This window comes from Phalacrocorax carbo, chromosome 5 (genome assembly GCF_963921805.1).
Source record: "Phalacrocorax carbo chromosome 5, bPhaCar2.1, whole genome shotgun sequence".
Classification (NCBI taxonomy): Eukaryota; Metazoa; Chordata; class Aves; order Suliformes; family Phalacrocoracidae; genus Phalacrocorax; species Phalacrocorax carbo.
In genome coordinates, this window is record NC_087517.1 from 49,966,719 (window position 1) to 49,992,577 (window position 25,859).

The 25,859-nt window shown below is 39.2% G+C and overlaps 2 protein-coding genes across 10 annotated transcripts in view; one reads left to right on the forward strand and one right to left on the reverse strand.

Moving 5' to 3' along the window:
- The window catches only part of SLC1A2 (solute carrier family 1 member 2), a 107,434-nt gene extending 95,329 nt beyond the window's left edge, over positions 1-12,105 (forward strand). For 4 of the 5 annotated variants that reach the window (XM_064452347.1, XM_064452346.1, XM_064452343.1 and 1 more), the window contains one exon: positions 2,893-12,105. In XM_064452347.1, the coding sequence (XP_064308417.1) occupies positions 2,893-2,967 (75 nt within the window). In that variant the 3' untranslated portion in view covers positions 2,968-12,105. Of the gene's footprint in view, positions 1-1,933; positions 1,996-2,892 lie in introns of all 5 variants that reach the window. The other variant, XM_064452348.1, reaches the window with a different exon arrangement.
- Positions 12,106-17,425: 5,320 nt separating this feature from the next.
- CD44 (CD44 molecule (IN blood group)) overlaps positions 17,426-25,859 on the reverse strand; it is a 68,480-nt gene continuing 60,046 nt past the window's right edge. For all 5 annotated transcript variants that reach the window (XM_064452351.1, XM_064452349.1, XM_064452350.1 and 2 more), the window contains 2 exons: positions 25,552-25,630; positions 17,426-21,424 (listed from right to left, as the gene is read on the reverse strand). In XM_064452351.1, the coding sequence (XP_064308421.1) occupies positions 21,208-21,424; positions 25,552-25,630 (296 nt within the window). In that variant the 3' untranslated portion in view covers positions 17,426-21,207. The remainder of the gene's footprint in view (positions 21,425-25,551; positions 25,631-25,859) is intronic.

Below are 25,859 nucleotides of genomic sequence, written 5' to 3' on the forward strand. Positions count from 1 at the left end.
GTTGAATGAGAAAACGGTTGGGGATTTTAGTGGTTAAAAGTTTACTTTTAAGCACTTTTAAGCACCCACCATTGAGATGGGGCAGTTTAAAATCAAGAGGGTTTTTGAAAAGGAGGAGAAAAGAGTGAAACAAGCTGGAACTTTTCATTGCATAGTCTTTTTTTTTTTTTTAATACTCTGATCTGATCCTATACACCGTCTTTGACACAGTGAATTTGCCAGTGAGCCTACCCTAGCCATTTATCCAAACAGATTCTCTTGCATCTTCCAGTTGCCACAACTGAGCCAGTATCTAACTGTGAATGCCTACACTAAGTCCCTTAGCAGATCACCATATATATTGGATATGTAAGTCCTATTCAATCACTTTCACCTATCTCCAGCCTAGCTGGAAATGTTCTTTGGAATATATTTTTTTTCTAATGCTTATTTCTAGATAATGTCAGGCCAAACCTGAATTTCCAGGGGAAAAGAGTAATACTGAGTTCAGGAAAGAAAAAACTTGCATCTTTTCCTCAATTTTCCCCTGAATCTTCCAAGTTTTTAATAACATGACTTTTTACAATTAAAAGAAACATTTTTTTTCTCATCTGGCTCTCCCCTTCCTTTTCTGACCCACTCTTCTTCCATGAGAAAAATTAAAAGAAAAAAAAATTGAAATTAAAAGGAAATGCATGATTACACAAATTAAAAATTGTCATTCATTTATATTTCTCAAAAAGGGAAAGGACACAGAAAAGATAAAATTTTGAAGTAAAAAAGAAACTCCCTGAAAAGAAAGACCTTATTTGATAAAAGATTTATTTTTTTTTAAATAAACACACGCACATGCACACACACACACACGCTTTGTGGGGAACTTCTGGAACTTTTGGAAAACTGTTCTGCAGTGAAACAGACTATGCTGATTTCAGTGGGTTTAAGACAAATTCAGCTACCATATATCAGTCTGAATCAGGTCCATGGAGCTGAATACTAAGCATTTTCTCTCCTTCCAGTCTCTCAGATTCGCACAGAGATCCAAGTCAAGCTAGAAAGTAGCCCATTGATGCAATACTTGTTGCGTTTTCTTTTCTCCTTCAGTTTCTCTTATGATTTCCCTCAGTTGAGGCATCAGCTTACCTCAAAAACATAGATTAATGGTGCTGTATGGCATCCTAAGCACACCCTTTAATTAAAATTTGGGACCAGTAATTTATGAGGTAGAAGTGTTTGTCCTTTGTCGTTGTTTTATGTTTGCTCTGCTTGCAATCTCATTTTGCACTTTTAAACTCATGAAAAGATCCAGTGTTTACTGGACTGAGCACAAGACTGACTTTGAGCAGGTCACTTGTCTTGTCCGTGTGTCTGTCTGCAAGCTGCCAAAGGATGAGATGTTACTGTCTACTTTATAAGCTATGAGTATATGCTGACATTTGCAAAGCGTTTGGATCATGTTGAAGTGATCTACAGCTCCGAAGTGTTAGAGTAGCAAAAGCAACAGAGTGTAGGATTTGGGGCTACAAAACAGCCAGCTCTTAAATCTGAAGAGACATCTCTTCATCCTGTCAAATGCGCTGGTGGGTTGAAAAGCTCACTGCAACTCTGGTCAGAATTTGGAAAAGCTAATGTACTAGCATGCCCTTTCTATTTACTTTCTGTGATATCTTCCATGTATAACACTAGTAATTTATAATTTTGCATGATCAGTGTATATTTTTAATAAGTAGTTTACCATTATATGGGGGTAGAGCGGTTGTTATTGCATTATATTTTTGTATTTTTTTTATTACCATATTTCACATGATTCTATGTTCTGAATGAGCTGTTCATTCCTGTATGTGCATGTTTCCACCTTTCAATTATCTAAGAAAAAGCTTGACTTTGTTTAAAAAATCAGTGCATTTTGTCATGTTTCCATGTCCCAATGCTTCCATGCATCCGGTTTATCCAGCATGGGGAATTTCAGCTCTGTCTTTAAGTTTTCGTTTGAAGCTGAGGATGTTAACCTACAAGGTAAGTTAGGAAAGAGTGAGCCATCCATTTAGAATTAAATGCAAGGTTCTCTCACAATTGTAAAAATCTAGATCACTTTTGTAAAGTTAATTTGACATTTACCTTTTTAAAGTAATTTGGCTGGAGGTATGTTTCTTGAAGCAGGGATCTATTTGTAGTGATTTCTGGGATGCAATGTACTGGCCAGTGTTTACTGTCAGTTGGTAGGTCAGTATAGCTCTTCTACCATACTTAAAACCTAAAAATTTTAGCACGTATCTTTACGGGCAAGAATGATGTTTTGCTGTACTTTGTGTGAGACAAACGTAGCATTACTATGAATTTTTGGTCTGACTATAGTCAAAATCTTTCACTATGTTATTATAAATAGTGGTACGATGAACAATACTTTCACAGCATATCTTTTCCTCTATTTCTTTAAAGGTGGTCTAATTGTAGGTGAGTTTATATAGATACACATCTGTGAGTATTCTGGCCTTGCGTATTTTTCATGTCCTTGCATCAGCTATCCTGCTTTGCTGAGGAATTCTGCTGAAAAAATACTACTTCCTACATTAGAAAAAGTAATCTGTTTTTTAAATAATCCAGAGAAATCTATAGGAGATAGAAAGGAGTAGAATTTGAAATATTTATTTAAAGAAAAGAAAAACTAAAGCAAAGGCTAAGAAAATATGGAACCTTTTCCTTTTGCTAATGCTTTCTAGTCAGTATAATAAATGAACAGGAGTCTCAGTATTTGGGAGTGTTGTGAATTCTGAATAAATACATTTTACATATATAATAAGACATGGTGTATGTAATTCCTGTAAATATCATCATCTTCCATATAAAACTCATTACTTTTCTTGTCAAAGTGCCTTGGCCTTTAAGTCGGTTGTTGATGATAATTGCTTACAGGTAACACTGGCAACCAATGGCAAATCTGCAGACTTCAGTGTTGTTGAAGAGGAGCCTTGGAAACGTGAAAACTAAGGGAAGAGATTCCTAGCTCCATTTTAATAAGCCCTGAAGCTGTCTTCTGGCAAAAGATATCACCATTACAGAAGATTTCTCTTTTTTTGTATTTAACATCTACAGTTTCTGATTACTTAATTTCTTAATTGAAACTTAGCAAAGATCTCATCAAGTCATTGTAGTGTCTTTGCCAAGCAATGATCCATAACCATCTGTCTCCCTTGCGTTACTGTTTGGATGATGCAGCTGGAGAATATTCCATGCAGTGCAATGTGCTCTCACCCGCCTCCCCTTTCATTCAAGACACAGAGAATGTAAACGCTGCAAAATGGGAAGATCAAAGTGCCAATACAGTTCACTACAAGGACTCAGGGTCGCAAATACAAGAGAAACATAACACCATGTAAACCTTCAAGTGTTTTGGTGACTCTTGTGGCATACCTGATCTATTTAGCACTATGGCTAAAATATCTTTTGAAAAAGTCCATAAAGATTTCTGTTTGTTTTAATAATAACAAGCACTGTATTTTTGTGCCTGGTGGTACTTTAAACTGAACTTACATCCAGGGGCAAGATTAATGTGTAGAAGACAATAAATTATCCCAGACATTTTGTTAGATCGGTACAACTTACCTTCGAGACAAGACCTTAGATTTGTGTGTGCATGTGATACGTTTTTATCAGCAGTCCCAGGGCAGGTGCAGCCTTTATATTATGATGGGACTGTGCTGCTTTGTGACCACAATGCATCATACAATAAAAGGCAGTAGTATTGCAGGGGTGGTAGTTCCTTCACTAAATCTATGCCTGATGTACAAAATGCCATGGGATCCGTTATGTCATTCTTAATCAAATTAGGTAGCACCCTACTATTCACCCTGCTCCACTGATGTCAGAGGGATTCCTCATGTGCATGGGACTGCTCAAGTAAGGTACTACTAAGGCTGATCACAGATGTCGTGATTGGGTGCTTGATAATGAGCTATAAACAAATTCTAATCCATTACTCTAAGAAATTCAGTGGTTTTAAATGTGATTGTCAGTAGCATTTGGTATGAAGTGAAACCCATCTTTGAAGTGTATGTCATAATTCAGAGAATGGCTAAATCCTGAATTTGTTGCGAAGCCAAATTCCATATAAGGTTAATAGAATTTGGCCAGAGTTAGGACTGAGTGAAGAATAAACTAGAATTTCAGGATTTAGACCAGTACATTGAATATACATCTCTTTCACTCTCTTTTTTGCAGAGTAACAATTCATGTAACTCTTTACTGTCAAAGAAATGTTTCTTAGAGCACATGGCATCTGAATTAATGAGATGGTGTTTTGTCAACATGGTATAGCTGACTCATCCTGTCAGAAGAAATTACAGTCACAATAATCACCCTGTGAAGTGTTTTTAAAGGTGTCTGTTAATACTCAGCAATTTTAAGACAGTGGTGAATGACATTGTACTATTAGAAATGTTCTATAGCAAGCTGTTCTCTACCCTCAGAACAAGCTTTGTGCAATTTTTGGAGGAGCTCTCAGAGGTTCCAGAACGGATCAGAATATGAGCATACAGTGAACTTAAAAATGGCAGAAAACGGAGTTGAAACATTTACAGAAAGAGGCCATTCAGTGTCTGTGCTCAGACCTGTCATGGGTTTAAACAGGAATAATGTGTTTAACTGTACAGTGGCATTTGGCTCTGTAAAAGCTATTAAAGTCTAAATATAATCTGCCTTTTCTCATCTGCATTCAGGTAAATATCTCTGAAAATGCACACAGACCTGAGCCAGCCAATCTACTTGCATGATTAATGATGTGCAAGATCAACTCCATTGTCAGAGTATCCCTCATTTAAGTATTTGTTGTTGTGGAATATTTTTCTTGCCATTGTATTTTTGGCCTCACTTGCATGCCGTGGCTACAATTCTAAGCAGAATGGCCTATATAATTTAACCAATAATGAACCACTGTGAATTCTGTAGGCCTGTAACATGTTTTAGAGGTGGAGACCGCTTCCAGTGGCCTCCTGAAGCATCTTAAGGATTTTTTTGTGAGGGATGGAATTGTAGGATATTCAGAGTAGTAGTAGGCAGGTTGCCTTCTCTTTTCTTGAGTCATTGGTATTAACATATCCAGAGCTAACCTATAGCTAGCTGCTTCTTCTCCCAATTTGCATTCAAAGACATTTTTACTACTAGGTTATGTGCCAGAAATGTGCCTGGAATGGTGCGTAGGTAATCTAAAATGTTCCCTACTCTGAGGGTGCTGGCTCACATCGAGTGAAATTTGCTGTGGCTTGGGTCATAGTTATATCCAAGAATAACAGGCAGAGTTTACCCCATTTATACGCAGCATTCTTGAGCCATATCATGGCACAGCTCACCCATTAATAGATGAGTTTCTATCCTCTTCACTGTAGCAGTTTCTTAAGTGTGGCCACAGCAATTGCTTGCCTTGAAAGTAGCTTTAGAAAACTCGTCCATACGCTTTTAGTCGTCATTTGAAATTGTTTAGCAGTTGGAAACAAATAGGAATGCCAGCAACATGTGACTAGGCAGCTCAACAAAATTACATATTGAGAAACACTTAGAATATGCTTACACTTCCCACTTGGGACATATTGTCCTTTGAAGAGTGCTTCTTTGGGAGGAGACTAGGGGAGGAAGGAATGAGATGCTAGAGAAACCCCACCCACATAGGGAGAATAAATTTGGGTCTTTTGATAGGACTATAATAGCAGACTGTGATTTTAAAATAGTAATTCTGTAGATACAGTAACTCAGGGATGTTTCAAAAGATAATTATGATGGTATTTCTCTATTTAAATGTGGATGTGGGAGAAGGAGAAATGTTGTTTTTGGTATACTCCTCTGCTTTTAGCCTGACTGAATATTTAAGGCAGTGTTACTCCAGTGCAGCACTGTATTTAACCATCAAAAAGCTTTCCATTTCTCTGGGAAAATGTAACTCACTCTTGGCTTTCATTTAACTATTTGCTCATTCCACATGAGGCTGGGTTGCTACTTAACTAAATAAACAGAAAATAACCCAGGGACCAGCCACTTCAGCTAATACAAGCTTCACATTTCAGCAGGCAGTGCTGGTTACTGGCCAGTCTCTTTATAGTTTCACTAGGAGTGTTGATGCATTGATTTGCATCTGGCAAATCTTTGGTATTTGTTCCCAGTGCTGGGGTGGCAAAGTTAAAGGAAAAGCACAGTGGAAAGTGATTGTTTTCTGTGTAGCTCCTAAACAAATTAACATTTTTTTTTTCTAGATTCATCTCATTTACTGCTCTGTCAATTCCCCCACCCTTGTCCGTGCGACTGATATCCTTTGCCCTTTGGATTGCTGACAGCACACTGACACATGGAAAAGTCTAGACCAGGCAAAGACTCAGCCAATTGCATGCTTAATTAAGTACATGCTTATGCATTTGCTTTATGCATTTACTGCTGAAGCTAGGTCAGCATTCTCTTAATATCTGTTCACTGAAAGTAAAGCACACTGACCCTTAAAACTACAGAAGAGGTGGAGCACTTTGCTCCTGAATTTGTTTCTTCATTACTTCGCTTAAAAGACAAAGACTGCACCAGCACTGTAAGAAACATGCGTGGATCTTGTACATGAAGGTGTTTCAAATACATGGGGGATAAGCCATTTGAACCATATTATGGGATGTGCTCTTCCTTTTGAATCAGTGAGAAACTCCGTATGTCTTTGAAAAACTGTGTTTGCTGTAGTAAACCCTGTGCGTGCAATGTTCTCACTATGTAAAAGCCCTACTGAAATCTATGGGAGTCACGGGCTTCCTGGAAAGGTCAAGTCTCTTCCTGTCTCCATTAAGTTATAAGACATTTCACAATCCCATCCTAGGCAAAAGTCTTTGTCTGCGATTTATAATGACGTTGATTTCTGCCAAGATGCTTCTTTTTTGCCTGATTTTTTCTATGTTACGAGTCCAGCGATGAATTTAAAACTCAGCACAAAAATAAGGATCACTACCATTACAGTTTTTTCCATTTCTTCCCTGAGATACAGCTGATCTCTATTTCTTTCTCAGAGCACATGGAATTCCAAACTTCATGCCACTTTAAAAGGTACAATTAATATAGATTTCTGAGTTGTTTTCCATCACTCCCAGGGTCATTAGATTTCCAGCAGTAGATACTCAGAAGAGCAGACTGTTCATCTGAGAAGCTTCAGTAATGGTGTTTGAACAAATTTATTCTGGCAACTGCCTGGATTTTCTTTGCTTTCTTGCCTTCACTTGTGTTGTTGCAGCCTTGTAGCAACACAGCAGCAATCGCACAAATCCCCAAGACCATAGGCAGTATTAAACCTCACCTCTGACATTCAATTCTGTAATTACCTTCAAAAAGGCTGTGAGCTTTAGTACCAGGCTCAGAAGAATCCTTCTGTGGCGATGTAAAGGTATAACTGGTTTTCATTTCACTAGGTTCCACTCATCTATTTTTATTGCTGCATTTGAATTAATTTACAGAAAGATAAGTAAGGGCACTTTATAGAAACGTACTGTAATATTATTCTGTTATGAGCCAGATGACTGTTGCTGATTTTATTACTGTGATTTCAAAGGCCACAATTAATATATTTTTCATATTAGTTATTATGATACATGCATAGTCCATTGGGACAATTCACCTCAGCTATAATTCACCATTTAAGATGATGTACAAGCTCCTGTTCCCAGCAGAAAGCAGTCTCGGGAAGATGGGTTATTTTCTTCTCTCCCATCACATTGATGACTTTGAAGGAAAAATATTTACCACATTTCCTTTGTCTGTCTAATGATGTGTAGAGTGTAGCTTCAAGTACTGAAAAAAAAAACCAACCCCAAAACCCCCAAAAAAGAATTGCAATGCCGAAGTGTCAAAGAAGGCAGTCCAGCTATAAACAAATTGTTCAGCTTCGCCATGTTATTTTTGAAAGTGTTATGTTCTTGCTCATAATTTACCTGAAACAATATATTTAGTGTATATTCTTTCCAAAGTCATTGATCTTTCTTCCCACATAGACACCAAGGCTGTGTCTATCCGTGGTCCTCAGACAAAGCACACTCTGCAGTTCTAGACACCTAAGGCAGGACTCCTTGTAAAGTCCCCAGCAACAGTGCCTGGGTACAGCCTGTACAGTGGGTGCCTCTCTCATTTTTTCCTCCTGATCATGTTTGATGTTAAATTGAAATCTGCTGCTATAAATGAGTCAAACCGCTGCTGATGCCCAGGTGCTGGTAATTCTTTTACTTCTTGTATGAGCAGGCTCCCTTGCACAAGGATCTGAGGAACCATTCCTCTCATGTGCCCACCATCCCAGAGACATCTGCCCCTGCTCAGGGGAAACCTGATGACTTCCCACTACCAAGTTGATACAAATCCTAACAGATAAGGTGGTTGTGCAGTTGCAACTATGAATCTTATGGAAAACCCAGGCTCCAAACATTGGAAAAACGTAGAGCATATGACTGAGCCACTGAGTAGGTTTCTACTAGTCCAGGATGGAAATAACCAACAGGCTAATGCAAGATTTGGGGAGGCAAGAAGACTTGTGAGATTTCTCACTTCACCCAACATTTGATCCCCTTTCAGTTCTAAGTACGTTCTGCTGCAGAGTCAGTGCTCATCGATGCCAGAGTGTCCAATCCTTCTAGTCTTATTTTTCAAAATTCAGGAGTTCTGCAATTGTTTTTAATGATGCTCTGTGGCGCATACCATTACACGAAGGGAAACTGTCATAGACAGCATCACACAACCTGGATTGTCTGCTACCTGTATATTGCTTTGTACATAAATAGTATAGTTTGCAGGGATTTTTGTATCCTTCTTTTCTATTATTTTTCTACAGTTTTTCAAAGACTGTACGCAAACTGTGTTTACAAATTGATTTTGCAGTCAGTACTGTAGATTATAGCATATCCATGTTGGTGTTTTCTATGGGTGTGTGAGTTCTTGTGTACTACAGGTTGTCCTTCCTTCTTAAAGGTAATTGCGTATACTTCCATCAAACATATCCTGTTCCTTTCTTAAATATATCCCATTTCCTATGATCTGGTGTGAACTCTAGCTTGTAGAATGCATGAGAAAAAGATGCATATGTATTTATATTGTTAAATATTATATGCTCAATACTGATTTAGTTATTAATACAGGTTTTAGGAGTTTGTACTAGTTCTCTGGAAACTACAGTGTAGACTGAATTAAATTACATAGTATCTGTAATTTACAGACACACTAATATTTTCTTACAATGTTTCTATATGACTGTATAAGGTAGGGGAATAATCCTTTAAAGGTGATCTGTACCTTAGAACAAAACCAGTTTTCTTATAACATTTAGGATCAATGAAATATTTTTGTGTTATGTTTAGTGATGAATTATAAACAAAGCACAAAATGCAAGAAGCAAACAGGAATATCAAGATGTCCTTAAATGCTGCAGTTCATTATGGAACAATGTTACTACAATCTGAACAATCTTCTAGATTAACTGTCTGGGGCAATCGTCCCTCATTTTTGTCATTTTTCCAGGTGTTACCTTTGCCAAATCCTGCAATTCTTTCTTAGGATCTGATCATCTATAATTGACTGACTCAGAATACAGTTTATAGAAAACAAGAGATCTGGGTGGGCAAAAAATACGTTATCAGATATGCAGTCCATCTTGCTACAATCCAGTGTATATGAGTTCAGCCTGCGGATAGAATTCATGATTTGGCCACCTACCTGTACCTTCTTGAAAAGGGACCAACAGAACCACCATGGGACCACTGTAATTGGGTAGCATCTGTACAAATACCTCCTGCTTTCTTATGTATTTTAAAGAGAACAAACACTATATTTTTTGACCAGGACAACTGAGAGTTGCTTCTCTATTATGGTCATCTGTTCCCATTAGGCAAATACCCGTTGGCATTAAGGCCATGGCTATAATAATTTGTATTTGATTAACGAGGTACTGTTTTTAGAGGAATAAAAATAAATTAATATAAATATTCATATCAGTTATATAGCAAAAAAGCTTTTATGGCCTACTAGCTCTTTGACTGTGATTTAAAACAAAGAAAACATTGAACAGCAAGTACTGCTGTCCCAGTGTGACTGATACTGGGTATCTCTTCAATTATTCAGAAATCTATGGGGCCATGTTATTCTGCTGAGGTTTTGGAGACTGAATTTCTAGTAGATGTGCATGTAGGAACTGTGTTGATATACACTTGTATTTTAATCTCATTCTTGTATTTTAAATTGGATGTACCAGGTATTATCTTAACATGAACTGCAGGTAGAGTAGTGCTGAGTTCCTAATAGCTGTAAAACCTTATTGATACCAGTTTTGACATTTTGTTGAAGCATGATGTCTGGTGCCTCTCTGCACTTAGTGTAGATAATGTAGCTATCAACATGTAATTTCAGTGAAATGGTGTATACAGTATGAGTAGCAGTGCTTTAATTTAATTTAATTGGTTTCTGTGTATTGAGCCACAGTAGAAAATTAGACTGTCTTTTAAAATGTTGTTCTACTTTCTATTTTTCATTTGTATCTGGATTTGTTTCCTTTTGGCTGTTCAACTGATTAGGTTCCACAGCTTAGTAACTGCTTTATCTGTCTATTATGGAGTATCCTGTTCTGATAAGATTCAGAATTATGTATGCAGCCAAGTTATTGTAAATATGTTATTTTTAGTTTTCAGCTATCTAGCCAATGTGGTATGTGTTAGTACCTGCATGTGCATAGTTCCCTGGCAGTGCACGAATGTGATCCCAGTATAGATTTGCTGCCTTGTGAATGCAGCTGTTATGACATTAAGAATTAATGTTCACCTAGAATGATTAGTTTCTGTTTTGTTTTCTTCTTGTTTGTTTGAAATGTTGGGACTCCTTATCACCAGAAATTTAGTAAGCCACTGTTTAAGTTGGCACAATGAATAAGGGTAAATCCATCTAACTGCATTCCCTCTGGAAGCCCTGGCTGCTTTTGATTCTTAGTGCACTGTCATTCAGCCCTTAGTCACGTCATGGCATCACAGGATCCCTCTGAGTCACTTCCAGTTCCTCCTTGACCACAGACGCCAGCAAAGCAGGTGCAGTCACACGGCTGTGACGGCAAGGCTGCAGGCACCAAGGGGCTGCCGGTTGCCTCCAGAGTGCCTGAGAAGTCAAAGCAGAAACCTCTGCTTCATCCCCTTGGCAGGAACAGTCCCTGAGAAAGACGAATACACTGATGGGTGAAGGTGCACTGTTTCTTTCATTGTTAAAAAAGGATATTGATAGTTATTGGAAATTAAATGTGAAGCTAAATGCTTCTCAAGCTCCTGTGGTTGTTGTACAGGCCTGTTATTTACAAAAAGTATGTCTGATCAGAAAACAGATACATGCACTATATAGTCAGTGGCAAAAATCTCCTGGAATCAGGGCTACAGTTCAGATCTGTGAGAAAAATAAGACCTTTCTGGAGCAAAACCTCAAAGTGGTTCTGAAAGAGCTTGGGACAGCAAGAAGCTGGTTCATTCCTGAATACCCTGGGCCTGGAGCTCATAAATATAATCATCCCCAGTAAGCGGAAAGAGATCAAAGTCAGGCCCCAAAGCACAGGAAGTATCCTGCTTGGTAAGTCCCATTCCAGTGCTTCAGTATGAATTGTGCACTACAGTACCGTGCACTGCCTATTCATCATCCCTTGCCCCCTTGTAAAAGTGACCAGGCACGAGCTGGAATGTTTTGAGATGTTTCATGTAAAAAGGGTAAAAAGGAAGAGTGATAAGGTTCGTCTTTTCCTTACACTAAAAAATTTCCCCAGTTTTTGAAATTACATACTGTACAGTATCTATAGCACAGTTTGTTTGAAAACTAATGAATGCAGGCGGTAAAGTTTCTCCCAACTCTGGGCTCTGTTCTTGTATATTGTAGTTGGAATGCCTCATAGACTGAGTCTATTTTTGTAGTTCAGATCCTCTCCTCCTTACAATGATCAGTAGTCATTTGCTTTTAATGCTTTCTTATGGTGTGAACTGATTTCTGTAACTTTCATGTATAAAACAAACTAGAAATTCTTTCTATACTGGAAATAGTAATGAATATAATATTTCACTAAGTGTTGTACCTCTTATGTACATATCATCAATAAATGTCAATTCATAATTTTCATGGCTTATGTCTGTGAGCTTTAATGTCAGCCTGGGCTCAATATGGGAAGGCTTTGGGTAGGAATTTAGGTAAAGCAGTCTGATATGAGAAGCTGCCTGTTCTGAAAACTGTAGGCAGGGTAGAAGATGGAGCTGACTTTGCCAGTGTTAGAAATCTCTCCCCTCACTGTATCCTCTGAGTATTCCAGGGTGCCAGCTGTGACTGAGCTCGTTTGTCACACAGGTCAGGATGCACTACCGACAGTTCTTGGCAATGAAGTCTAGAGCGGTGGGACGAGGTGTTAGAGGTGTAGGAGGATACAATGCAATGGTTCCAGTTGCTTTAGAAACCTACTTCTCTCCCCTGACTGCTAAAAAATAAATCTCTTCCTCATAGACTTTTAAAAAAAATAATAAATAAAGTCTGTAGCTGAACCCCTGGACTTCTTTGTAAAGAAATCAGCTCTATTTAATACATGAATTAAGAGATGCTCATGGAGTGAGTCATGTCTCAGAGGACTGGAAGTTGCTAAGTATGGAGAGAAAGCTCCAACATTTATGCTCAGAGCACCACACGTTACGGAAATAGCATAATGACGGTTGCGTGATCAAGACACATAACCGAAACCCAGGTTGTGAGGTTTAACAGTCTGCACAACCCTGGGCTTACTTCTTAGTAATCTAACTGAAGCCAGCATCCACATGAGAAGTTTCCAAAGAAAATCCAGGCATGGCAGGAAGTGGCTTTGGCAGCACTTCAGCTGGCAAGCTGCCCTCTGAGTCAGTAACGAACCAAGTCTTAATGCGGCACTAGGAAGATCATTGGGCAAAAGATAAATCTGGGGCCCCAGCTATCTGCTGCTGTTTCTGCACCACGTTGCTGCTTTCAGCCAGAGGCAGAAACATCCTGATCTGCCCTCATCAACAAGCATTGTTAATAAATGCACGCTGCTGATGTAAAATTCCCCACTGTGGTTTGTTGTGCTCAGGGTTCTCCATCACTCACGTATTTGCGTGTACACGTGCACTGTGTACATTCAAATTCCTTCCATAAAAGATGGTTATTGTTTTGTTACACATCATGCCAAAACGTTTGAAATGAAAGGCTCAACACTGTGACCTATGTTTGTTGCTGTTTTCAAAGCAATGTTTCTGCAAGAATGACCTAAAAAAAAAAAAACCAACAGCCCATGCAGGAGCCAATTCAGCAATTATATGAAGCAAGTACATACTTTTTTGAAAATACATAGCCCAAAGGCTGATTCTCTAAGCCCTTGCAAGCCCCCGTGTGCCCCTCTTTCTCCATTTCCTCAGCCTTAGAGGAGAAGATTATTTCAGGAGTGTATTTGTATCTAGAATCTGTCCCTCTCCACAGGAATGCATCTTCTATAAGGTGCTATAAAAATAGGGAGGCATGAATCATTGGCCCATATTAAGAGATACTTCTATAACCCCCCTCAAGCCTGAAAGAAAAACCAAGCGAACACTTCAGGGCTGCTAAACCTCAGTCTTCTCTTTTGCATTAGATAATACATGTAAACACGACAAGGATATGAAAGAAACAGGTGGCCCCAACTTACAGTGCTTTAGGAGGAAAACAACATTTAAAATGGCAATCAGTTGGGCTAGCAAGCAAGCACTTGTATTTGCAGCAAGCATTTATACTGCAAGAATGTACAAATACCCCAGCAGGGTTTAGTGCCGCTGCGCTGCTGAAGCTCCCCTGAGCACAGCCTCAGTGGGCGGCTGTCTGCTGTCTTGCGGGGACAGCATGCAACCAAAGCACTCCGCTGCTACAGCAGACACAGGAAGGAAACTAGATTGCATGCAAGATTGGGTCTTGTGGTGGTGGTGGCATTAGCAAGTCAGGCAGGTTCTGCAGCGATAAGCAAAATGTGCCTGCGTAGACAGATAAATTACAAAGCTGACTGCTGCCCATCGAAACTTGCAGGGGTGGGATCCAGAGGAACAAGGCCTCACACTGTTTATGGCGCTTCTGTAGTACAAGGACGAGTATTTAGGAAAGCAACCTAGGGTCTGTCTTTCACCGTGGTGTGCTGTTCATTCGCACTTGTGACTGAACTAAAAATATGTTTGCCCTTCCTGTAGTTGTTTGTAAGACTGATCTACCTCCATTTGGCTGTTTTCGTACTGGGGTGCCCAGAGGTGCTCCATGGCTCGCTCGCCTGTGGTCCACGGACACCACTTGAGAAATGTTGCCATGGAGATGTGCAAGCGAGAAAAGGCAGCTGACCCCCAAATCTGTGAAGGGGAAAGAAGATGGTCCGGGCTAGGAAATTCACTCAAAATTCATTCCACTGTTTCACCTAGATTACCAGTATTAGCTAAATTGTCACAATCAAATAAGCTTTCCTAGCTTACTTTTTAGCAATGTCTTTTGAAAGCACTTCTCCATATGAATGAAGATTGCTCTAAAAAAAAGGCTCCCTAAGGAAGACCTGCACCTTTGCAGTTAATCAACAACAGGCTGGTTCTGAGCTGCCTCTGAACCTAGTTTCTCCCATTTTTGACTGGCACATACCCAACAGATAGGCTTTATACCTGTCCTCTGTGTGGGGCAGGGCAGGGTGGGGTGGGGAGTCACCCTTCTTGAACAAAAGGTAAGCTTGGTTTTGTTACTAGCTGAACAACCAGGCACCCTTGGCTAGAGTTCATGTCAGACTTTCTTCTGATGAATGAAAGAAATATTAACTAGAAAACGAACCACAAAAGAACTGCAGGGAAGTACCCAATAACTATAAACTTGTTTCCACTGGTGAATCTGATGACCTACTGCTGCAAAACAAAACTTGCTTAATTGAGTGGATGATCATAAAACAGTTTCACAGTAAAACAAACCCCATGTACTTGCACACTAGGGTACAGACAGGCAGCATTTAAACATATGTTGCCAGTGCTTGAACACAGCAGTAACAGTGACTCATTTGTCGAACCAAAAAGGAAAAAGAACCCAACGTACTTTTTCTAGCGATTTGCTGTAAGGCTAGTATCAGAGCACTCACATGAAGACTTTTCTCCCCTTTGTTGAACTGCTGTCAGCTGAGATCACTGTGTCTTGGATACAGGGCTCAGGGCTCAGCTATTGTGGGCTCATCTTAGAAAAACTCATCTTACAGGCTCAGGCTGAAAGCTGCTGAAAACTGTCTGTCTGAGCTAGCGATGGTGAGGGGGCTGCCAGCAATCTGCAGCAGCAGCCCTGAACCAGATGCTTGTTATTAAAAAGAGTAGGCTGTTAAAAAGTGGTGAATATAAACTCAGACTTAACATCCAATCACAAGTCAAAACATACCCAGTTTATTACTGTTTGTTCTGGGTAAAATGAAAGCGTGGCGTCTTGATGCATGTGAGGGAAATGTGGTCACTGAAAATGATCTAAGCTTTTCTTTTTAAAAAAAAAAAAAAACACAAAACCAACCCTTTTGACTATGTGGTGCTAGAAGCCAGATGTACACCAATGGCTGCAAGTAAATTAAGATTTAAAGCTAAAACTCTGCTGTAAGCCATTTACACGCTGCAACGTAGGGCTAGTGTATGGGCATTAAAGCTGACCCCACCCTAACACAATTGCCTGAGGGACAGCTTTCAGCTGCCGGGTGCAAAACACAGCCTCTGGAGAAGAGGTGGAACATGCCTTATGACATCCTCCTCTGTCCTGGATTGCTCTGGGAGTTTAAAGGACTTTAGGACTAACTGAGCAGACCTGGAACCTGTTTGGTGTATAGAGCCTCCACTGCCTATGAGCCATATGCTGATTTCCCCCTGCCAGCCTACATGCCCCTAACTTCAGCTGTGCCTTTGGCATTGCTTACAAGGCAGCCTCTTGCCTCAGCTTCAGCAGCAGAAGAAAGCTGCTGTTGCGCTAAAGTCTAAGTTAGGTGGGTGTTTCAGAGTGAGATTTTTCCCAAATATGCTAAAAAATGCTTGAGGGTTTTTGTGATACATGCACTTAAATTTATCTCAGTTCTTATTTGACTTAACAACTTGTATATTACTGTAAATTTACAGACATTTTTTGCAATGGGAAATAAATTACTTGTAAAAATTTCATTTTAGTACAAAAGGAAAGCTATGTGACATATTAGGCATGGTGAATATTAAAAAAAAGCATTTTTGAACAGCTAGATCTTCTATATGGGATATTAAAAGTAGCTAAAACTATGTCTAGTTCTGAAAACAACAAATAGTCATCTTCTCATTTGACAGTCTTTGTGGACTTGTTTTGATCCAAAACTTCATCATTTTAATATTTTTTTTCTGAAAGAAAAGATAAAATGAACGACAGATTGTGTGGCAGAGAATGTATGAAAACAGTTTCATCTGAAACCCTTTTGCCTGTAAACTAAGAAGTTTTAATAAAAAGTGTGAGACTCCTCAAAGCTGTCACTCGGTCAAAACCTTTCTAATGCTTGCTGGACCCATCCAGACAAAACTCAAAGAAGGCTGTATTTAAAACATATGTAAAGCTTTCACTACCTCTGCTTTACTTGCACTTCAACAATAATCAGCTCCCTTGAGGAGGGCTTCTTTGATGATGGATTCGCTTTGATTTCAACTTTTCAAAAACTGTGCAGCAGCACATTTGACCTATGTGAAGATCCATGTAAGTCTGGTAGTTTAAAAACAGGAAGATGAGCAAGAAATGTTCTCGAAATCTTGCCTTTGCTGACCTCAGTCCAAATGGGTGAACCAGGGAATAGAGAGTGCAGTCTCTATGCTGTATGAAGGCCACTGTTGCTCATCTTTGCTAAATTTGCCCTTTGCCTCTCATTTCGCATCATCACAACTGCTTGCTCTCAGCACAGTGTTGGTGGATGCCACACGCAGCATGGCATAGTAAGAATGAAAAATAAGCTACCAGAGGAAAATTATTCAAAATCAGCTTGCAAATGAGGTGGTGAATATAAGGGGTGGCATGGAGGTGGGGGTGTTCACAGGAAAAGGCCAATTCTTTTTTCCATTTGGAGCTGTGAACCACAGAATTGCCAAAGCCATGGGGCATTGAAGGGGCTTTCCCAGTAGTGGCACAGAAATTTCACTCTCCTTTTACCTCCTCTCCCAGCAACTGCATTTTCCCTCCATCCCTAATCCCCCCAGCTTCCCACCCCCAAAACACCTTTGCACAATTCTTGTCTGTCCCCTGTAAGGAATGAGACTTTTTTTACCCACTCTCACACAGCTGGAACTGCACCCCAAGGAAGAGCCCAGCGCAGCGCTCTTCCTGCCAACTTTTTGTCTTTTTCACCTCCCCAGAGGAAAACTAGTCAGTACCTGTGGTTACCCAAAGGGTTTGTATTTGATCAAATCTCTTGCAACCAGAGAAGTCAGAACCTTGAATTGTTTAATAAGGATAAGAAATAATAATTGATGAATGGCCTAATATAGCATAAGTAACTGCAGGCTTACAAAATATCCTGGCATCTGTGTATCCTGAGGAAGAACACAGTTGTCAGAGGATTTAATCTCTATCCGCCATCTACAGAAAGAGTAATTAGGACCAGTCCTAACCAGGATGACATACTGACCTCTGTCCCTGCCCAGCATTGTTTCGATGTGCTAAAGAGACACTTGGTAATTGTCACCTAATGATATTCCAGGCAACCTGCTTCAAACTGCTCAGTACGGAAGCTGTTGTTGTTGTTGACAAAGGACACACAAAAGTCATCCCTATCATGTGAAAAACATTGTGCAGAAATATGATTTCGGAACTGATGCTGTGGAAACCTCCATGCACGTAGACATGATGGCCACATACCCTTTCTCTGCTTTAATCAGACATTCCTTGTAAGATCTTCAAGAAAATGAAGTTGAACCAATCACCCCAGATTGTTTGATGAAAATATTACATTCTCATAAAACATAAAACCCTTCTTTTAAATATGCTTACTGCTTTAGACAGTATTTCCATGAGAGATATGGTCTGGATTACATTTATTTAAAACTGAGACAAAGGAATAAAACAAGCTGACCATGGGGTCTGTTGTAGGTCCAGCCTGGTATTCTCAGCATTTTTAGGAGAGGTGCTCATTCTTCCCAGGTACCAAGGATAGACCAAGACACAGTTTGTCTGTCAGCACCCTGAAGGAAGGGCTGGATCTTGCTGGGCACTGCGCTCACCCAAATGCCATTGGTTCAGTGAGCAAGGAATAGTCTTCAAGAACTTACTGAGTTGATCTTAAATTGGAACAAGTTGTCTGCTTCCAGGGGGAAGCTGAGTTAATCACTAACTCCCAGAACATCTGGGGAGCCTATGGGAGGCTGGCAGAGCAGACAAGGTCACACAGCATTCAGCTAAGCCCGGCTTAGAATTTGCAAGCCGAAAAAATGACCCCTGTCTCACCAGTACTAAACGTGGTTATCCTGCTGAATACTTCTCTCCCACTAATAATGCCGGTCTTACTTTTTACCCTCAGTGTGGAATCAAGTTTATTTTTGGAAGCTTATTTTACAGTTCAATGTCGTTTTAGCAATACTATTCCTAGTTACAATTTAGAGATTATATTTTCTTTCATTCTGCTTAACCTGTTCAATAAATATGCAAATATCAAGTGCTCTATATAAAACATACATACACACAACAAATAACCCCTCAAATAATAAAATCAAGATTAATAAAAATATGTACTATATTACACATGAAATGGCCATCTAGTTTTGAAACTATGATGAAACTTGATTACACATGAATCACATGGCATAATCTAAAAATAATCATCATATATAAAATAATGGCATTGCCTCTGTAAAGAGAACTTGAGCATTTCCCTATTTTAAAATATAAAAAGAAGATAACCAGTGTTTTCCATGCATTTATAGCTAATTTATAGATAATTAAGAAGGAGATTGTGGATTTCTCCATTAAACATCTGAATAGGGAGATGAATAATGTGCCTTTTTCTTTCTTTTTTAAGAAAAATTTAGCCTCCAAGACATTGAAATATCTCCTTTTGATTGAGACCTATATTCAGCCAGGATTTAAAGAGGAATAATTCCTACTCTGGATCACCATACTTAGTGAAATGAGTACATAATATAAATTAAAACACAGCCTTTAACAGATTATTTTGATTTATAATGGCAAATAGAAAAGCTTGCTTAAAAATATTACAGGAAATAAAAAAAAAAAAATCAATGCACAGAGTCAACAGGCTTCCCACTACACAGTTCAGTATTAAAATACATGAAAGGGCTGAGAAGTTTGCCAGCAGGCCACAAATACTGATAGTGTAAATCACCTTGACCTCATTAGCTTCGGCTTGTTTACCTTTGGACCACAAGCTGTGTGACTGTTCATAGATGAGACGTGCTGATCTACATAAAGTCAGGAAACATCCTATGCGTACTTTAAAATCACACCTCATCTTGGGATCTTTTGCCCAGGCATAAATTGCCCCTGAGGAGATCTGCCGGCAGATACTAGGGCACCGAGCGACTTGAAGAAACACATGGGAAACTGCTGGAGGGCTGTGACTGAGAAATATAATCAACAGTCTTGTGCTTTATGTTCCAGTAAAGATCAGTGCTTGCTAATGTTAGTATTTAGCAAGCTGAACACTCATCCTCCAAATTGCTTCAGATGGAGAACATAAAATAATATGCTTTAGCAGAACAGTTTGAAAGACAGGTGCTATGGTCAGTGAACAGAAACACTTGAATAACCCTGCTACAGGATACTGCCCATCCCACAGCTGACAAAGGCTGCAATTGCCTTAGACTGTTTTTTCTTGCATCTTTTTTGAAGCAGCCCAATTAGAAGTCATCATTCTCCCTGCATTCCAATACGCTTTCTTAAAAATGGCACAGACCACTGGTAGTAAATAATTTTCTTTCTGACAATTCATATCCATATAATGCACAGCATCATAGCTTAATACAAATACTTTACATAACAGACACATAAGGACAAAACAAAAGCATATAACAATGCAGCTGCAGCTATTTTGCTATATTACATAGCTGGGAGGATTTCCTTTAATTTTCCTTGATCTTTTCTATAGAATTTGAACTTCTGGTACCAATAAGCAAGCAATGTTTCTTTTGGTATTTTTAAAAAGCAGAGGGAAAACAGGGTCGAAGTAGAACTCAGAGGAAGTGAGCGAGATCACAGAAAGACAACTTTTAAGATATCAGCAAACTGGTATAACATAATAGTTATAGGGGAAAAAGGTTTTACTAAGTAAAATGCAGCAGAAGAAGATAGAGACCTAGTCTTCTGGAGTAAAACACTGTCATCTTCCCTAATGATCTCCATTTGCTTGATTTGTGCATGTGTGATAGAGCTGGGGTCGTTCTGTTTTATTCATTATCCTAACTAACAGACTCATTAAAAACATGCACAAACTGTGACCAATGAAGGAGGGAGGGGGAAGAGCAATGAACACCTCTAAAACTCAAGGATAACTGTACAGATCGCCAGGATAATAAACTATAGACGTTTATTATGTATCAGCTCATATTTTCATCTCTTCATTCCCCCTCCCAAGAAGACTTGCTCTACGCCGGTAGACATTTAAAAATACAGATAAATAAATTTTGTCCTCTGGGTTTCCCTCATTGCAGACCAATCCATTAAAATGTCACTTTTTGTTTAAACTGGCAGACTCTGAATGTACCTACCGCTTTTCCTGGCTGGTAGGCATTTCTGACGGATTCAGATGTTTTAGACATCGTGTAGCCTTTTTGGTTTAAACTTGATTTTTGCTCTTGACATTTGTTCCTCGCTTACTCTTGTGCCATGGCAAGTTTAGTACCTGAAATGCCTGTAAGATGGAATGACTGGATACTTCTGTAGCTCCGCACAGTGAAGACCCTCCAGCTGGGGAACAGTGACGTAAACTTGTATCCCTCCTAACACCCAGGACACTGTGAGTGTCCTTTGTGTATGAACTGGGAACTGAAAACATTTTGCAACTTTTGGGGGCTTATTTTGGAAAGTAAATTTCATTTTTGTAACTCAGACATCATTTTAAAGTGATTAAAAATGAATAAAACTTATGTTTAATTATGTTCAAATAATATCAGTAGCACAGTGCATCTGTGAATTCCTGTCCAAGTTCCATGTGATTTTGATTTCCCCAGCTCTGATCCACTTGGCAACTTGGTACCATTACACTCCAGTCTTCATGTCAAGCTCCTGATGATTTTGTGTTTCATTAATGGTCAAGAATTCATCACATGCTCCTGTTCGGTCATTTGACTGTTCTTTATGAACCAAGTGCACCATTTCTTGTGATTTGCTGGCATCTCCATTTAATCCACTTGTCTTCCTGTCCTCCACTGCTCCTTTACCATTGTTAATCACTAGCTTTTTCTTCTGCCCACATCTAGAAAGAAATAAAAAGAAAATAAACACTATAAATGGAGACTAGCAGAAATAAGAAAAAAATTGAAAGTCAATATTTAGAAAAAGGTGCTTGGAGATGAAACTTGTGTCTGCCAGGGCAGACTTATACAATGCCAAGTGTAAAGTTTCTCCATATTGCATATTTTATTTCTGAAAGCATTATAACCATTATATGCATAAAATTTGGCAGGAGCTCACTTATTTGTACCTATTGTTACTACAGGCAAGAATAACATTAATTCCTGAAAGCTGGAAAAAAGATTTTCTCACATTTGGATACATCCACATTTATGAATTTTCTATATATCCCACTATAAGGACAAGGTCATTCTAAACTTTTGAAAATGCTCAAGTTCTTGAGATAGCAGGAAATTTGGATCAAGTTCTCACCTCATTATACAAGATAACTTTTTTCTTCTTTGTATTAGCATGTCAGGCCTAGAAGCCTATCAACAGCAAGGAAACTCAGAGAACTACTCTTGCTACTATCAACAGCATATTATATTATCATATCCTTATAATATTAAGGTAGGAAATAGCTACTGTGCTTTTAAAGCTGCACTCACTGCAGGGCTGCCCAATAAACTCTGTATGTAGCTCTGAATGAACACACACGCCCTCTTTTAAAAAGTCACCAGTCCAAAACTGATGCATGCTGGTCAATGTGGGCTGGGTAGTCTTCAGCTGGTAAAAAAAGTACTAGTTACACAGTTGTGAGATTTGCCTCAGACTGTTAAGATGGTTGTCTGACTATATAGCGCTGAACATCTGACTTGTCCTCGAACAGCCTTATGTAAACTGGATATACAAAGCACAGCTTTCTTAAGAGGGACAATGTCTCTGTGAAGTTGTACTTTAAAGTACTTTCTTCTTAAATGAAGTATGTTTTGCCCGAATGACTAATTTGGCAGTTCACTTATACTATTATCCTTCTGAAATATTAGTTTTTTCACGCTAACTGATTGATAGATGAGGGTTATTTTATCCGAAGTAGCTCGGTTCACTGTGCTATTGATACACACGCCCTTGGGAATGATTCCTGCTCTGCAGCCATGAAATGCCAAAAGAGGCCAATGAAGAGCTGTGGAACTCCGCAGCCTCTTGAAAGAGCATCTCAGAATGTCTTTCCTGACGTAATGGTCAGGCTGGGCAGCATCTTCTGTTGGACCCTGGAAGGAGATCCTAACACTTTTTACAACAGGCTCCAGACAGAGGTAGTCTGCTTTGAAACAAGAGAAATAACTAACTAACTAACTAGGACCACGCTGAACCTTGACCATTTTGGGTTTTGGTTAAGATAACTTATGAAAACATCAATTTTAAAAAAAAAAAAAAAAAAGGGAAATACTATAGCCAAGCAATTTGGTATTTACTGAGAAGGTCCAATTGCTTGTTTGAAATCTTTGCCATATTGACCTCCTAACTACAATGTGACAACCTAAGTGAGCCTTCTTTGAGCTCTCCCTGCTGGGTAGTGTGGCTGCATGGCAGTGATCTCCACTTGAGCTGGGACACCTCTCAGGCTTGCTCCTCGAGGCAGAGAGACCTTATTCCAATGACAGATCTTTGGTAAGTGACTGATATTGTGCATAACCTTGTAGCATGATAACTTTGATTTTGTCTTGGCAACTTTGATTGCATACTGGATTGATGCTAATGAAACATTACATAAACCTTGCATGTACAATCCCTTAGACATAAACTGTTGACCAAGTCTGAGACTAAGATTGGACCTAACCGCACCTAAGCTCCATCAGGAGTTTAGAAAGCAAGGGCGTCTACTCTGAACCCCATGACTCAGTGGGAGGGTCTTCCTTACTCTTTGCACCCCCAGTCTCTGTGAATCATTCTAACTTGACTGTAACTCAATCTTCTTTTGTATGATTTTTCCATGCAGTAATTAATAGAGTGAACCTTGCCATCAAACTTCGTTAGGTTGCACTTTTACAAAATAGTATTAAAACCACTTTTGCTAATACCTTTGTTGGTGATTCCTTACGTGTTCTAAATCACTGCTCATGACAAGGCTAAATCTATTGATGCCTGAAATGGGAAGTTAACTACATTGAAAACTAAGGCCTACATTTCATTAGGCTTTTTCAGACAACCCGAATGAGACTGTAACTGGAGATGCTGCAGTTAGCATTAATTTAAAAAATGGTGTAACTGACAGCATTACACAAATAAAACCACAGATTGTTCTCCCTTCTTAAATTAATTAATGCTTGAAACATTCTCAACTTACTGCTCAGCTAACTCTGAAATGTTCAATCATCCTTTCTCAGCTATCCAGTTTTCTCATAGCACTGCTGCAGCGTTAGTTTCAGATTAGTTGGAATTCACGTGCAGTATGCTGATGACACAGCAACTACCTATGAATTTTCAGCATATTAGCACTTATCAGAATAGATGAAGAAAGGATTCTTGACTTATTCATGTTACCATTTGGGTCCTGCTAAAGTGAAATAAAAAATTCCACTTGTTTCAAGCATATCAGAGTACTCCCCTGCTTCAAAATGTTTTCCTCATAGTGATTAACACATATTACTAGGGTCTAATCCATGCATTTGTACACATACACACACCCACATGCACTTTCTTTCTTTGCAACTCACACCCAGCTGCATGGAAGCTTTCAGTAAAAGATACAGTTTCCATTAACGGTATCTAGGGCATAATTTACAGCTCTGAGATTGTTTCATTTCTTGTCAGATGCAATCTATAATTAGCCACAGTGGCTCTGTTTTTCTGTTCCTATGGTGACTCTGGGTTAAGAAGGAGGAAACAATGGCAGTCTCTACTTTTAAAGGCATAACAGAGTAACATATAAAGTAATAAGCCATGCCATTCAGGCTGTGAAACTCCAGAATCACTTCACACAAAGAAAATTGTAGAGCTTTCTGTCTCACCATATGCTTGATAACGTTCTTTCTTTAACAGGTCTCTAATCATACTGTCAGAGAAACACTGATATTGCGGATACAGTCATAGGGCAAACACACCAGGTGGCATCTCACTACTGGCTTCAGCAAAACTGTATCAGTTTACTCTGTCCGACAATTTGGCATTTAGTTTGCACTGTTTTGTCTCATAGAAGCCTTCTGCATCATGGGCAGGGACTGGCTGTGTTGCTCCCTCACCACCGTGGCAGTGTTTTATTCTAGTACCCACGCCATGCTTTGGAAGACCTTGACACTATTTCACAGGAGCCTTAACATGTGTTTCCCTGCAACCAGCAGACTACGAATAAATTTACTCTCTGCTTCCTGAACAAAAATCTCAAGATATTACATGATTACTCTCATAAAAAAGGTTCAAAATCAACATTCAAGTAGAAAACAGTTACTCTGCTAAACATAGTCTACGGTGCTCTGTTCAACTTTAACATTCAAGTAGCAAAAAGCTGTTTACGACAATTGAGAATTAACCTCAGAACAGCCTCCAGAGAAAAGAGAGTTAACAACATTATAGCCTATCCTTTAGGCTAGAGTTTTTTTCAAATTTCCTGGCTAACTTTGCACAGATCACTGCAACTTTCCATTCCTCAGCTTCTTCATCTGTGGAGTAAATAAAGCTATTGAGTGCTCTGATGGCAATGTTAGAATATATCCCTGTGACTGCCAGCTATGATACTGCCTTTTGTTTGGAAGGAACAGATTAATCCTGTGACAGCAATTGTCTAATACAGCCCGTCACACTGTACACAGACAACAGTCTTAAAGGTGGAGGATTATACTCAACTCATCCTGTGGGTGCTACTGTCTCTGCCCATCTCACAGAGTTTTCACTCTCAGTGGACAGGATTTTCCCATTAATAAGTAATAGGTAGAGAATAATTAATTCTTTGTGATCTATATACAGTTAGTTTCCATCTACAAGTAAAGACTAAACTGTTTATACAGCTACTGACTTCACGTGGTTCCATGTGTGAATGAAGGCTGATGTGTGACCTGTGCAGGACATGGTGACCTGGGCTTTCGCTCCCCAGGTCACAGAGTTTTGCAGAAGAAGCTGTTTCCTATGTTATGCTACTCTGCTCTTTCATGAAGCTTCGATGAAGAAAATAGCAAGGCAGTGTGTTTTGAAAAAGTAAAGGGGCTACCTTACCTTCTCCGACTGTTAACAGCAATGCATACCGCAAGAATCAACGCAAGTGCCACAAGAGCAGCCACTATGATCAGCCATTCTGTGGGGAGAGTTGGGGGGGGGAGGAGAGCGTGTTAACATATCTCACATAGTTTTGCCATTTTGCAGAGCTGCAAGAACACAAGCTCTTTTACATTCTTTAAACTGTCAGATTTTTTTCTCCTAGCTTGCATGAATGTTTGTTTGTTTTACAAAGTGCTTCTGTGCAAATCAAATACATTTTCATCATTCAGCTATACCCAGGCCAACTCAGATGAAATACCCCGTCA